The sequence below is a fragment of the Topomyia yanbarensis genome, chromosome 3 (genome assembly GCF_030247195.1).
Source record: "Topomyia yanbarensis strain Yona2022 chromosome 3, ASM3024719v1, whole genome shotgun sequence".
Classification (NCBI taxonomy): domain Eukaryota; kingdom Metazoa; phylum Arthropoda; class Insecta; order Diptera; family Culicidae; genus Topomyia; species Topomyia yanbarensis.
The window spans coordinates 70,996,594-71,011,029 of NC_080672.1; the positions used below are offsets into that span (position 1 = coordinate 70,996,594).

Genomic DNA, 14,436 nt, shown 5'->3' on the forward strand with positions numbered 1-14,436 from the left:
TGTTTTTATCAAAAAGAAGAGGTTACATACTACGAAAACTTCTCCAAAGACTGTGGCTAAGTTGTTTAGTTTTAGTAAAATTTCAAAATCCTGCTAAATTTGCCATCTGGACCACTCTGCACTGTGGAAAGGGAGGGTAATATAAAAGTGGTACTGAACATTGTTCCAAGATACCCAGTAGGTGGCTCACACAGAAAAGCAGTACTGCTACTCGTATATCAATTATTCACACATAAAATAAAATAAAAACACAAAAGTTTCTAAATGGCGGAGAACAAAAAGCATATCCTTGAAAGCGGATTAGCATACTTTACACTATAAGCTATAACGTTACATTGCACGAACTAAGAAGAGCGTCTAAGCGATCAGAGAGTCACCGTACGAATGGATATGAGATTGCATCACGTTATATTATCGAAATTTCTATCGTTTTTGCTTTCTGTATGATACAATAAATGACTAAAAAACTGCAGTTCAACCTTGAAAATCAATATTTTTACAGACTAAAATTATAAAAGGGCAGCTCGAAGTCCAAAAATCTTCATTATAATAAAATATAATTCCTAAAAGAAATATATCGAAATCCAGTATTTTATAGATTTCTAACTACACTCCTAAGGATAAGAATGATTCATTACTCTCGTTGTGGAGCTACAATTATATATTTTTCAAGGGGGTGCACACCCACAGTTACTTCCAAACCTTAAAAAAGTTATAAACCTAGGTAAACAAACTAATAGTACTACTAGAGATTCTTCATATTTCCTTTCGATCATGTCCCTATGAGCCTGTCTAGTCCCAGTTTGGCATTCTAAGTTTATAACTTTAACGTTTGTTCTACAGCCGACAAAATCAATACAGTACAAACTTTAATAATTCTTCTACTGGAGAGTGAAATTCTTCTAACAAATTAATTGCCATCACCACCCTTTCACAGATTTAAGGATTCAACGAACTGGTACAAGCAAGTATGTAAACTTTCTCGACTGTCAAGAATCTATTCGATTTCAGAGAACCGCTACATTAATTTTGCACAGAAAGAATTTTATAACTAAATTTCCGTATATTCATTAAGACTATTGATTGCCGGATGAATTAAAGTAAAAATAATGATAAATAATAAATAATAAATAATAAATAATAAATAATAAATAATAAATAATAAATAATAAATAATAAATAATAAATAATAAATAATAAATAATAAATAATAAATAATAAATAATAAATAATAAATAATAAATAATAAATAATAAATAATAAATAATAAATAATAAATAATAAATAATAAATAATAAATAATAAATAATATGGGAACCTGGGACTATTAAGACAGGGGGGGGTGGCACCCTTCGATTTCTCAGAAAATCGCAAGACTTTCTGACTGTCGTACATATTCCTGGAACCACTATTCTAAAACATTAATTTTGAGAGCTGAATTTAATTCTTTGTTTTTTTTTGTAGAAAGGAGACACAACGTGTTTCAATTTTTTGCCATCCTCAAAACAAAAATCATTATAATGGTAAAATCGTGATTAAAGCAACAAATAAAAGTGAAAAAATAAAAGATAAGTGTTTTGGAAAGCTTGAGGGTTCTATTTAATGGAATGATTTTTGTTTGGGTGAAACCACAGATATTTTCAAGACACTCACCACTTTTGTGCGAAATGAACGTACGGGGCTATTCGGACCCCCTATTCCATCAACCACCGTTCAGCGGCTTACGGCTATGCACACCATTGGACACGCCACAGCAAAGAAAATACGTGATGCGCCGATCGATAGCTGTGACTAACCAGATTATATTTTTCTAACGCAATTTTTTTTTTCGAAAGGAGTTCCTCTTATGAATATATTTCATGGATATATTTAATTCCATTGTAAAAAAATTAAAAAAAATCACGGGTGGAATTGCTTCGTAGGGAGGTCCGAATTACCCCTACATTGTAAAAGGATTGGAAAACGTAGAGGTTTGTAAATCGTCGCCTAGCGCTCCGATGGAGTGGTGAAAATGAACCACTTATGTCACCAAAATGTAGCTGAGGTTTCAAACTAACAATTAGGATTTTTGACCACTAATTTTTTTCACATCTATCCTCATAAAAGTGTAATTTGCTTAGATAGGTCTGAGTAGCCCCGGGTTCCCCTAAATAATAAATAATAAATAATAAATAATAAATAATAAATAATAAATAATTAATAATAAATAATAAATAATAAATAATAAATAATAAATAATAAATAATAAATAATAAATAATAAATAATAAATAATAAATAATAAATAATAAATAATAAATAATAAAAAATAAATAATAAATAATGAATATTAAATAATATTAATAATATTTTAAGTTGAAAATTCATTTATAATAATATACCCATCTTTTCTGTGAAATTCTTCCAGGGATAAAATGAAATTTCATAAAAACTCTTCAACGAGTATTTTTTTTCAAAATTGTGCATTTTCGGCTAAAAAAAAATATTCACAGTAAAACGAGATGACGACTAAATATATACACCTTCCTCCACCACCCGGTGCTGTGTTTACCACACAAGACATGCTTGGAACATAATACAAATTGTTATAAAAGAACTGGCTGGTAGAATAAAGAATGATTTCAGTCAAACAACATTTTGATCATTTTCAAAAGCCCTCACAGTAGATGAGTGCCGTTTCTATTCAGTGGAGTGGAATTATCCCAAACACAATTCTAAACCGATGTCATCATGACCATGTGTTTTCCACACACAGGCATAACACAAAACTTTATACCATCCCTCGGAGTTCACAAATGGGAAACACAAGTAGCAGCGACTATGAAAGACCCCCCGGTGGCAACAATTTAAATCCCCATTTTCGGCGCAAATCAAAAAGCGGCAATAGATCTTCAGGCAACAGCAACAACAACAGCAGCAGCAGCAGCTACATCAGCAGGAGTAGCCACCGAGATAATCAACCATTTCTGTGAGCCATGCTGTTCGGTAAAATTGCTCTTTTCGTACGGCTGTGCTGTGTATTGTTGTTTCCGGCGTCGGCAACGCCGATTCTATTTCTCGCCCATCATCCGTCCTCTCGCTGCGGGTCTTAAAAATCTATCATTCAATCCCGCTGTTCCGCACAATCTAAATACATCAAAAATTCCCATCTACTTTTCATCTTTTCAGAAAGTTTACAACCGCGAAAGAATAATCTGCCGATCCAGCGGCAGACTCGGTGGTAAATCAAACTCCGCGCGAGCACTGCGAGCCGGACAACACGCTTCCAAACATGATGGATCGGATACCGTCACTGTCGATACCGGGCTTATCGTTGTCCCATCCGCTGTCGATACCGACCTCGCAGAATCTCACGAATCAATCATCACACGCCGCACTGAACTCACTTAATCTGCACACCCAGAATCTGCATGCGGCGTCATCTGTGAATGCGCTGCACAGTTCCCAGAGTGGTTCGACGACGGCACATGCCGTTGCGGCGGCCGCCAACCTGCACCAGAACGTGGGAGGACTGCTGAACGGAACCGGTAACAGCAACGGGTGAGTTGAGTTCCGGAGACATCGCACCTTTCCCAACTTTGTTGAACCCCCTTTTTTGACCATCCGTTTTGATCCCGAAAAGGAACAAGCAGCCCTACGTAACAGTCCAAAGTTCTCCCTACTATTACAGCCTGCTGGGGCAAACGATGATGAAGAAGCCCGCCGAGGAGCACATCAAACGCCCGATGAATGCCTTCATGGTGTGGTCCCGGCTGCAGCGGCGAAAGATCGCCCAGGACAACCCAAAAATGCACAACTCGGAGATCTCCAAACGACTCGGTAAGTCCCTAGCTTTAAAACCTGTACAAGGAATCGATTTTCCTCGTTACCCTGTAGCCAGCCAACACAATAGAAATCGGTTACAATATTTTTCTTCGATTCGGCGGCTTCTAATCCATATTGTCGAGAGGGTGCACTCACAAAAGGTACAAAAACCTAGAAGTTTTGTACTATTTTTTCTCCACCGGATTCAGCCTTTGCCAAGTGGAGCGGAGAAAATCGAAAATTTCGATTCTGCTCGAGATATCCATTGTTGTGCGGATATGTAAAGCACCAGCATATTCCCTCGTCAATATTTCGCTCGCACTGCCAGGTTTTATTCCTTCTATTTTGGGGTGGTGGAAAACGAGGTGGTATTGCTCAGTCAGCTACCGTTCACTCTCGATTTCGCCCACGCCCGGTTCAATTATTTGTTTGGCTCGCACAATACACCGGGCTGTCATTTCAATACACGACCGTCGTCGTCGTTGTTGTTGGTCGGTCGGTAGCATGGGACGGGACAAAAATATACATAATCCATTCTGAAGGTGAAAACATACAAAATTGATGTTGTTGGTGATGATGATGATGTAAATATACGAACGTTTTTGCTTCCCCTCGGATGGTCGAGTTTTGTAAAATTTATGTTGCGTTCGACAGAAAACAACAATCGAATTTGAGCCACGGAAAAGTTAGTAGAAAATCGATAGTCGTGATTTATAGAGTGGATTCCGTATTTTTGGGTTTGATATAAATTGGGTTCTTGATTTGGGTGCCATTCATTATGAGCTGATAGTTACCTAAAGTGATTTGGCCAGAGGTGAATAGGTTTTTTTTTTTCTTATTCTGGAGAGTTAGCAGAAGGTTCAAGCCTATTAAAAGTATTCGGTATTTTAACCCTCAAAAAGACAAGCTGAAATTGTGACTTCAAGAACCGTCGCTCCTAAGACTCAATTATATAAAAAACCTATATTTTGTTGTTTTATCAATGAGACAGTGGCGTAGCCAGAAATTTGGTTTGGAGGGGGTTTTGATGAAAATCGCAAATTTTTTGAAAAAACGCTAATATTAAAGAGTTTGATAAATTATTGAAAACTCAAAAACATAAGTAGTCAAACAGATGTCATTCCAGTCTACAAACAAGAAGGATCAACATGGAACAGTTTCCAAACCTCTATAGATTATTTTCTTGTATAATATGTCAATGGAGTCAAAAACTACGATCTTTTAAAGTGGGATAAATGATCTAAAAAATTTTCAACGTTCAAGATCACCTAATATAATAATCCTTGACTTTGAAGGTTTGACAACTTCGGGAAGTTATCAACATAAAACAGCGCCTGCTTTGATATAGAAATTTTAGTGATTAACTCTCATAGAGGTAATTATGGTGAATTAATTTTTCAAAAATATTAAGAGACATGGTGCCTTCAGCAAAGTTTTTGATAATGTCATTTCAAACAATTTTGTTGAAAATATGAAGGCTACATGAATTCAACATATAGGGATTTAAATGGACTGGGCCTGCTATATTTCTTCTTAGTGAAGAAAAATTTAGGTGAAAACTATTTTTTTCTGCGCTACGGATAAAATTGTTTGAAACAATTATTGCGAGTTGAGAACACAAAACCTATAACTAAATTATGGATGGATGGAACTGAAACTTGCGTTTCGACTTCATCTCATCAGAATCCGACACTAACTTGGTGGGCGGACTAAGCTTGCGCCGAATTGATGCTGGAAAATGGAATCACTCTTTGTGTTTTTGAGTCCTTTTAATATCTGGGAATTATTTGTTTTATATCCAGTTCCCTAATTTTTTTTGTAAGCTTCAAAGGCACCTTGAACGCAATGTGAATTTATTATTTAATTACCGCAGAAGAGATTTATCAAATACAGTAATTTCAGAATAGCTTGTTGTAAAGGTTTCCTACTACTATATTTCGATACTCTGAATATGTGGGATATTTATGTCTTTGACAAAGTTGTTTGAAATAGCACTTTCGAAAACTTTGCTGGAGACATTAAGTCTCGACCCAAATTTGGTTGAAGAGTAATTCTTGTCTATAATTACTTCTAGGAGGATTAACCGTCAAAATTATTCTATCAGCAGATGAACAGTTTTACGTTTTGAAATTCTTCAATGTTACTTAACATCGAAATTTGGCAGTTTCGAATGAATGTGATCGTGACCGTTAAAAATTTATCGAGCATTAATTTTACTTTTCTTCATTAGTCAATCTCACAACTTGCAGTACTAGTACGTAGCACACAAAATTTTAGTACACCATTCATTGCATCCTGCTAAGAGGCTATTCATATAGTTGATAATACATCAAAAATCCAATGCTCATAAAACCGATCCTGACCTGCTAGAGACAAAATTACATCAGCTTTCAACTAGTTTCTGAAATGTTATTCTTGTTGTTAACCATATTGAATTGTTGTCTAAACTCTACACAATCTAAAAAAATACATTTTCAGCAAATTTGAAATATATGTAAGTTTTCGGTAAACAAGCTTATGTTTTATATGCAATCAACCTATTCAAATTTAGATTCCCATTCGAAAAATTGTCTCTAATCCATATTTTGAAGTATCTTTCCAAAAATGAGCTCATAATAATTCAGACAGTTATTTTATTTTACATTGAAGTAATTTGACAACTATGGGATTTTGGCTAAGAGATAAGTTACAAGATCCCCTTCCCATAATTTTCCAAAAGTTCTCATGACGCTTTAAACACAGTTCTCAATGTAGTGATCAGAGAATATTTTTCCAAAAATATTTTGTGGAATATTAAATTAAATTCGTCAGCATCAATTTTTTTTCAATCCAATTAATTTTGGTTTGGGGGGGTTTTAACCCCCAAACCCCCCCCTCCCCCTCCCTGGCTACGCCACTGCAATGAGAGAATCGAAAGCTCGAAAACGCTCGATCATTTGTATTTCAAATTACAAGTTCACTGAAACTAGATAACTGTAAGTAGTCGGTCCTCTGAAGCCCCTAGCATTTTTAGGGTTAAAAGTCATCATGCTTTATAGAACACAAACTAATTAAAACAAACATATTCGTTTTACGCGAGACTCAACAAGATACTCACTCGGTGGACATCAATGCATATTAAAATAATAAAACTAAAGCGGAACATTTTTTTAAAAGATATAAACAAATTAATGGTCGCGCAAAGTTTTGACATGTTTTCTGTAAGCAAAAAAATATGGTTTCAGGAATCAGAATATATTGGCACGTTCTCCGTATGTGGTCGGGGATTTGTGCCTTACCGTGTCTGCTCATTGTTTTTCTGAGTGGAAGAAAAGGTCAAGGAGGAAGGGGAAGTAGAGTTAGAAGGGTGGGAAATTTAACAGCACAAAAAACAGCAGTTAAGTTAAACGCACAAATAGTTCAAATCGACTACGAATAAGCCTAAAGCTCCTTTACCGCACTGGATTTTACTAAAATTTACTAAAATTTTTAGTATGTTACTAAGCATTAGTCCCCAAATACAGTTTTGTCTATGTAAGGACAGCTGCAAATTCGAAATCGCAATTGCGTTACTGCTTGGCAGTTGCATATCAGATGATATGAAATTCCGAAGTCAGATTCGCAAAGATCACATGAAAATGACTAAAGTAGCCACATTGTAATTGAGTTCCAAGTGGCCGGTTAAAGACCTGATCAGAAAGCCACAGTGTTGTTACAAAAAGTGTAAGAGGTTTTTCGAAATAACTGGGCACCGTTTTTCCAAAAAAAGCTTTTGATTGACGACAAATTTGTGGATTGCGCCAATAGTTGCAATGCTCGGTTGAAACCCAAGAATGCATCGTTTCCTTTATCAGACTTGTTGAAATTGGCAAATCAGGCGCAGGACCAACAAAGTCAACATCTGCGCCTGCTCTGGTCAATTCGCTGGTCCATTCATTACTAGTAATACCGGTATATCCGGGCACCGAAACGAGTTTTTTTTGTAGGAGACGAATCACTGCGACCAGAATTTAGATCTATTCTGGTATGTACCTTTTTACATTTCTTATAAAAGAAATGTATAGAATTCGCTCAAACTTTCAAGATATTTTCCGAGGCCCGGAGGGTCGAGTCTTATATACCAATCGACTCAGCTCGACGATTTGGGACAGTGTCTGTGTGTGTCTGTGTGTGTACGTAACGGACAAACTCTCATTCGTGTTTCTCAGCAATGGCTGAACCGATCTTATCCAAACCAATTTTAAATGAAAGAACTAAAAATAGTAAAAACGATACTAATTTGTTTTTGATTCTGATGTTTAGTTTCCAAGATATGAATGTTTGATTGTGTAAAAATGGCGTTTTTTGCAGTTTTTTTTTAAATTTTCTGCCGAAATTGACAATATAGATTAACAATTTATATGTTTTTAGACAGCTTTAACGAATACCTTTCGAACACGCTATAGCTTGTTGAAATCGAGTTATTTCGCCGAGCCGATTACGCTTTCGCCGAGCCGATTACGCCACATTGAATGCTATGTTATCTATCATCAATTGGCACTTCATTGAATCGTCTACCTGCATTGATGAGGCAGTAGAACATTTCAGCGCCATTGTGGAGAATGCTGTCTTAAGTGTTGTTCCAGCTAAACCACCCCCGCAAAAACCACCGTGGTCGAATCGACGATTACGTGCGCTCAAGCGAGCACGATCGGCTGCCCTTCGGAAATATTGCAGTTCTCGTTCACCCTATTTTAAACAACAGTTGAACATCACAAGCAACCGGTATCGTCACTACAACCACTACCTCTACAATCGACATGTGAAGCGTACAGAAGACAACCTTCGTCGTAACCCCAAACTGTTTTGGTCGTTCGTCAACTCAAAGCGAAAGGAAACTGGCCTGCCTCGCTCCATGTTTTTGGAAAATGCAACTGCCTGCAACGAAAGCGAAAAGTGCAATTTGTTCGCAGAACATTTTAAGCAGGTATTCCACGATAGTTCCGCCACCTCGATGCAGATTGAAGAAGCTATTCGGGAAATGCCACGTGACGTGTTTGACTACAGTATTCCGCATATAACTGAAAGCATGGTATCGACTGCCATGCAAAAATTGAAGTTATCCTTTGCTGCTGGCCCTGATGGTATACCGTCATCCGTGCTAAAGCGATGTGCACTCACTCTCTGTAATCCGCTGGCTATGCTGTTTAATCTCTCGGTTCAGCAATGTGAGTTCCCTGCACGCTGGAAATTTTCCCACTTATTTCCAGTTCTAAAAAAAGGTGACAAACGCAATGTTTCTAATTATCGTGGAATTACTTCTTTGTGTGCCTGCTCAAAGTTATTCGAAATAATCGTGAACGACACTCTGTTCGCCAGCTGTAAAAGTTATATTGATAGTGAACAACATGGCTTTTACCCAAAGCGCTCCGTATCCACTAACCTTATGCAGTTTACCTCGAACTGTTTGCGGAACATGGATGCTGGGTGGCAAATAGATACGGCGTATATGGATCTTAAAGCAGCATTCGATCGAGTGGATCATGGAATACTCCTAGGAAAATTGCAGCGACTCGGCATCTCAGCGTTTAGTGTTGCTTGGTTCAGATCATATCTGACAAACCGTTCTGTACAGGTCCGAATCGGCTCGACAACTTCTGAATCGTTCACAAACCGGTCGGGAGTTCCACAAGGCAGCAACCTCGGTCCGCTACTGTTTTCAATTTTTATAAACGATGTCGCATCGCTACTACCATCGGACTGTCGTCTGTTTTATGCAGACGATACGAAAATCTTTAAAATAATTAAATGCCTTCTCGACTGCCTGGAGTTACAAAGAATGTTGCATCTGTTTGAGGAATGGTGCACAAAAAACTTTATGGGCTTAAGTATTGCAAAATGCAGCATAATTTCCTTCCATCGGAAAACTCTGCCCATTATTTATGATTACCAAATCTGTGGCTGCTCTCTTACTAGGACAGAATGTGTTAAGGATCTTGGCGTTTCTTTAGATCGTGAAATGACCTTCAGACTCCACTATGACGATATCCTGTCAAAAGCCAACCGACAATTGGGTTTCATCTTTAAAATTGCTAGGGAGTTTCGTGATCCATTTTGTTTAAAATCATTGTACTGCTCGCTTGTACGCTCATTGCTGGAATCCAATGCCGTAATATGGAGCCCTTACCATGCAAACTGGATCGCCAGGATTGAAGGTGTTCAACGAAAATTCGTAAAGTACGCTTTGCGGTTTCTGCCGTGGCGTGACCCAATTAACTTGCCGCCATACGAGGAACGCTGCCGTCTGTTAGACATCGAGTCGCTGGAGGTACGAAGGATCACCTCACAGGGATTATTCGCTGCAAAGCTACTCACAGGCGATATTGACAGCTCTGCTCTGCTTACTCGGCTTAATTTGTACGCTCCTGAGAGACAACTTCGTCGTCGTAACTTCTTGTTCCTGGAGTCACGAAATACACAGTACGGACAGCACGACCCACTTCGATTCGTTTGCTCGAGATTCAACGAACTTGCTGATCTCTTTGATTTTAATGTGTCGACTAATGTGTTTCGTCAACGAGTACTTGATAATTTTCGTGTTGTTCGTAATGTTTAAATTTTTGATTAGTTTTAACCTTTAGTTTTAAGTTTTCATTAAGACAATCTATGTCAGATGAAATTATACCAAACAAATAAACAAATAAACAAATAAACAAATTATCAAAAGAGATATTTAACATTAAATGCGGACGAAAGATTTTTATCATTTCCCATTACCAGAAATATGACCAAAAACATGTAATCTATTATTAACGTCAAAACGTCTTATTTTAGGTCAATAGTATCTTCGGAGAATTTAATGGAGGCAATATGCCCTTTCTTTTGGTATTGTGCTTTTGCTGCTTAATCCTCCTATGAGTGAGATATTTTCACAAATTTTCGTGGAAGTGATTATATCGAAATGATGTCTTCAGCAAATTTGTAGCTCTTACTTTTGCGAATAACTTTACTGAAGACTTCAAATATCTGTTTTGAATACTTTAAAAGTTATGGCTTGTTGTTGTTGTACAGTCACCGAACACTTCCAAGTTGTGTGGAAGGAACTTGATAACTTATCAGTGCAAAAATGTTCATTTGTACGAACCTTCTGACTGCAATTTTTCTAACTTATAACCATCTGATCGATCTGAAACATATCGAAAAATGAAAGCGAAGTAAATAACTCCAAGCAACGGCGTAGCCAAGAGAAGGTTTTGGGGTTTAACACCATAAAACTCCTCCCCCCCCACCATACAAAAAAAATGGATTGAAGTTGAAAATTTATTGATACTGACTGATTTAATTCAATATTACAATAACAATTATCTGATCCGTACATTGATAACCTGTTGTAAACATCATGAGGACTTTTGATAAATTGTCGGAATAGGGTCCTGATATGTAACTGATCTATTGGTCTTGATTTCACAGTTGTCTAATAGCATCAATATCAAATTCCTGCCAGAAAACATTCCAATAGAAAATTCCAGAGTTCTGTAATCAATCATAATCCTCAGATTTCTTTTCAAATTGAGGTTGCTTTTGTAGAGATGTACTGTAATAAGGGTCTTTATTTAATAGAAAGCGAAGTTAAAATTGATTTAATGTCTATGAAACATAGAACTGCTCGGTTTTGTCTTCACATCTCGCCCTGAGCAGAAGCAAAAAATCGTCCCGCGCAAGTGAAGCGGCCAATTCTACCTAAAAATCAATCGGTGCCTATCACACAAGCAGTCCATATAACAATAGCCTATACCTACTGTGCGATTTAGTGATGAGTGACGGTGCCCAGCAAAAAGCAACCCAGATACGGCCGAACTGTGTTGCTGTTGATTTTTCGAAATGCCCCATAAGACCAGCCATTCGGGAAGTGGAACAGTTATTAAAAGTGCAGATGAAACTCAATCTGGCTGAAGTGAAAACCCTACAAATGCATCATATCAAACATTGCGTGCTGATTTCGTTCAATAACATTAACCAAGCTGAGTCATTCACCTCGCGAAACAACATGCAGCACACCGCCGAATGCGGCAATGTTAAATATAGCATTCCCGTATACATCGAGAACGGCGCTGTAGAAGTTCGTGTCCATGATTTGGCTACGCGTACCCCTGACAGCGCGATTAAAAAATGCTTGCAAAAATACGGAGAAGTAGACTCCGTTACACATGAGACTTGGAAGAATTTTTTCCCGGGCATCCCTGACGGTGTTCGTGTGGTGAGAATGCGTGTGACCAAGCCAATTCCCTCATACATAACCGTCACAGCGTTAGGAAGTGACGATGTTCTCATTCATCAAACATCACTAGTCACGTACCCAGGGCAAATTCCTACGTGCCAGTTCTGCACGAAGAAGGTGCACCTCGGAAAACCTTGCGTAGAAACTGTTAAGGAAAACTTAACCAATCCAACTGAAATCAGCCCAGAACCATCTTACGCTAAACCACTAACAGCTGCAAAACCAACATCTTCGGATCAAGCACCAACAACCAGCAACAACAACAACGAAACGAATGCCGATAACGAACATACTAAAACGACCCTTAAGAGTAAAACACAAACTGGAACATCCGACTGCGAGCAGCAGGAAAGTAGTACGGATGAGGACGTGAACGATAACGCGAAAGAAGACAAACGAAATGAACCTCAACTTGCAGTGGACAACATTGGCAATATTTCGCCACCTAGAAAAAGGATCTCAACACGCAGCAGAAAGCTGCGCCTGAACGAGACCAAAAATTTAATGTAGCTGTTTTTTTTTATTCATTGTAAAAAAACAAACAATCGGCCTCGTCGAGCTACCGCATTTGGGCCTAAATAAATTTATCAATTATAAAAAAAAAAATAGAACTGCTCACCAAAAAAATGCATAAATTTCAACATTTGCTAAAAATGTTTTTGCCTTTCTCATTCACTCTAACATTCGTCAATCTAATCCCGACCGGGAGGGCCGAGTGTCATATGCCAATCGATTCAGTTCGTCGAGATCGGAAAATGTCTGTGTGTGTATGTATGTGTGTATGTGGAAAAAATGTGACCTCTGTTAATCAGAGATGGCTGGATCGATTTGCACAAAGTTAGTCTCAAATGAAAGATACAACCTTCCCATCGGCTGCTATTGATTTTTTTATTGATTGGACTTCCGGTTCTGAAGTTACGAGTTGAAGAGTGCAATCACACAGCAAATTCCCATATAAACTGAAATGAAAAAAATTCAAAATCAAATTTGTATTTTTGATGTCAAATGACTTTAAAATGCATGAAACATTGAGATTTGATGTAAACTCGAAAAAATAATGTTTGACAAAAAATGATTTTTTTGGACTTTGGTACATTTTTGCCTTTCTCATATAGAAAGGTTATGCAATCACTCCAAAAATCGTCAATCATACCGGCCCGGAGGGAGTATGCAGTGAGGGGTTGCTACTTTAAAATTAAAACTAGTTTAAAATTTCTTAACAAGTTGAAAATTTTCGGCAGGACCCGGAACTCCCGGATCTTTCTTCATGATCCGCCGCTGGTTTCAAGCGATGTTTCAGTATCACATAATATCTCAAGATCGTGGCTGTCGATCCATTGTACGCATGTACAAATCGTACTGAACATGTAATGTTCATTTCCACCATTGTATTGAACATGGAATCGTCGCCTGGAAAAATGAGAAAAGCACAATTGCACCACTAGGTGGATTAAAACAGGTTTTTATTTTGGGAATGCGTCGAGTTGAGACGAAAACGTAATATGTTCAATAACGAGGATAACACTTTCCGAATGTAGAGAGAAATTTATGAAAAATGACGATTTCCATTCGACTCTAGCAGGTCCTGATCGATTTTGATGAGAATTTGATTTTTGTTGTATGACCAACTGTATGTATAGGTCAAATGTTCAAAAACAGTAATTTAAGGTCAAGATAACATCATTTTGAAACCGCCAATTTCGGAGGTTTAGTATCTCCGATGAGTTTAACAAACGTTAAACAGCGCATCATTTGATAAAATAATTTTGACTGTATATCGTCCAAGAAGTATTTATGGTGAATTTTCTCAGGTTAATATTCATGATTACAGTAAAGTCTCAACAAATTCGCTAAAGACACGAACTCTGTTACTATTTTCTGAAAAATTAATTCTGCATAATTTTAAAACTTCAAAAATTACGGTTTCGGACTTATGCCGTTTGGACAGTAAGATCGATTTTCACCAAACCCCCACCAATTGTAAAATTGGTATTGTAAAAAAAACGTAAGGGCGATACTTCAATGCTGATAGGTGGGACCGAAAAAGTAAACAATCGCCAAAGGGACTATATACTATATATACTACCATTTTGTCAATTTCAATAGCAAACACAAATTTTAATTTAATAATTTCACATACTTCATGAAGTTTTGGGTTTCGATCACTGAATCATGCAATCTAGGATGTAAAAACACAATAGTTCTTTAATAGGAAATAAAACCAAGTCTTTTTTTTTTCAAGAAAAAGCGTTGATTACTTAGTTCTCAGTCGCGTTGGAAATTTGAGTAAAGTATAAACTTCAAATCGATTCAAAAAAACAAAATTCGATTTTTTTGGCTCAGTACAATATACATAACCCCTTTAGGAAAATTCAGTTTTCCCACCACACTTGATTG

General features: G+C 37.3%; 1 protein-coding gene across 4 annotated transcripts in view; it reads left to right on the forward strand.

Moving 5' to 3' along the window:
* The window catches only part of LOC131693429 (SOX domain-containing protein dichaete), a 260,576-nt gene that overhangs the window by 80,156 nt on the left and 165,984 nt on the right, over positions 1–14,436 (forward strand). For 2 of the 4 annotated variants that reach the window (XM_058981229.1, XM_058981230.1), the window contains exons 2-3: positions 3,168–3,539; positions 3,622–3,818. In XM_058981229.1, the coding sequence (XP_058837212.1) occupies positions 3,271–3,539; positions 3,622–3,818 (466 nt within the window). In that variant the 5' untranslated portion in view covers positions 3,168–3,270. The remainder of the gene's footprint in view (positions 1–3,167; positions 3,540–3,621; positions 3,819–14,436) is intronic. The other 2 variants (XM_058981231.1, XM_058981232.1) reach the window with 2 other exon arrangements.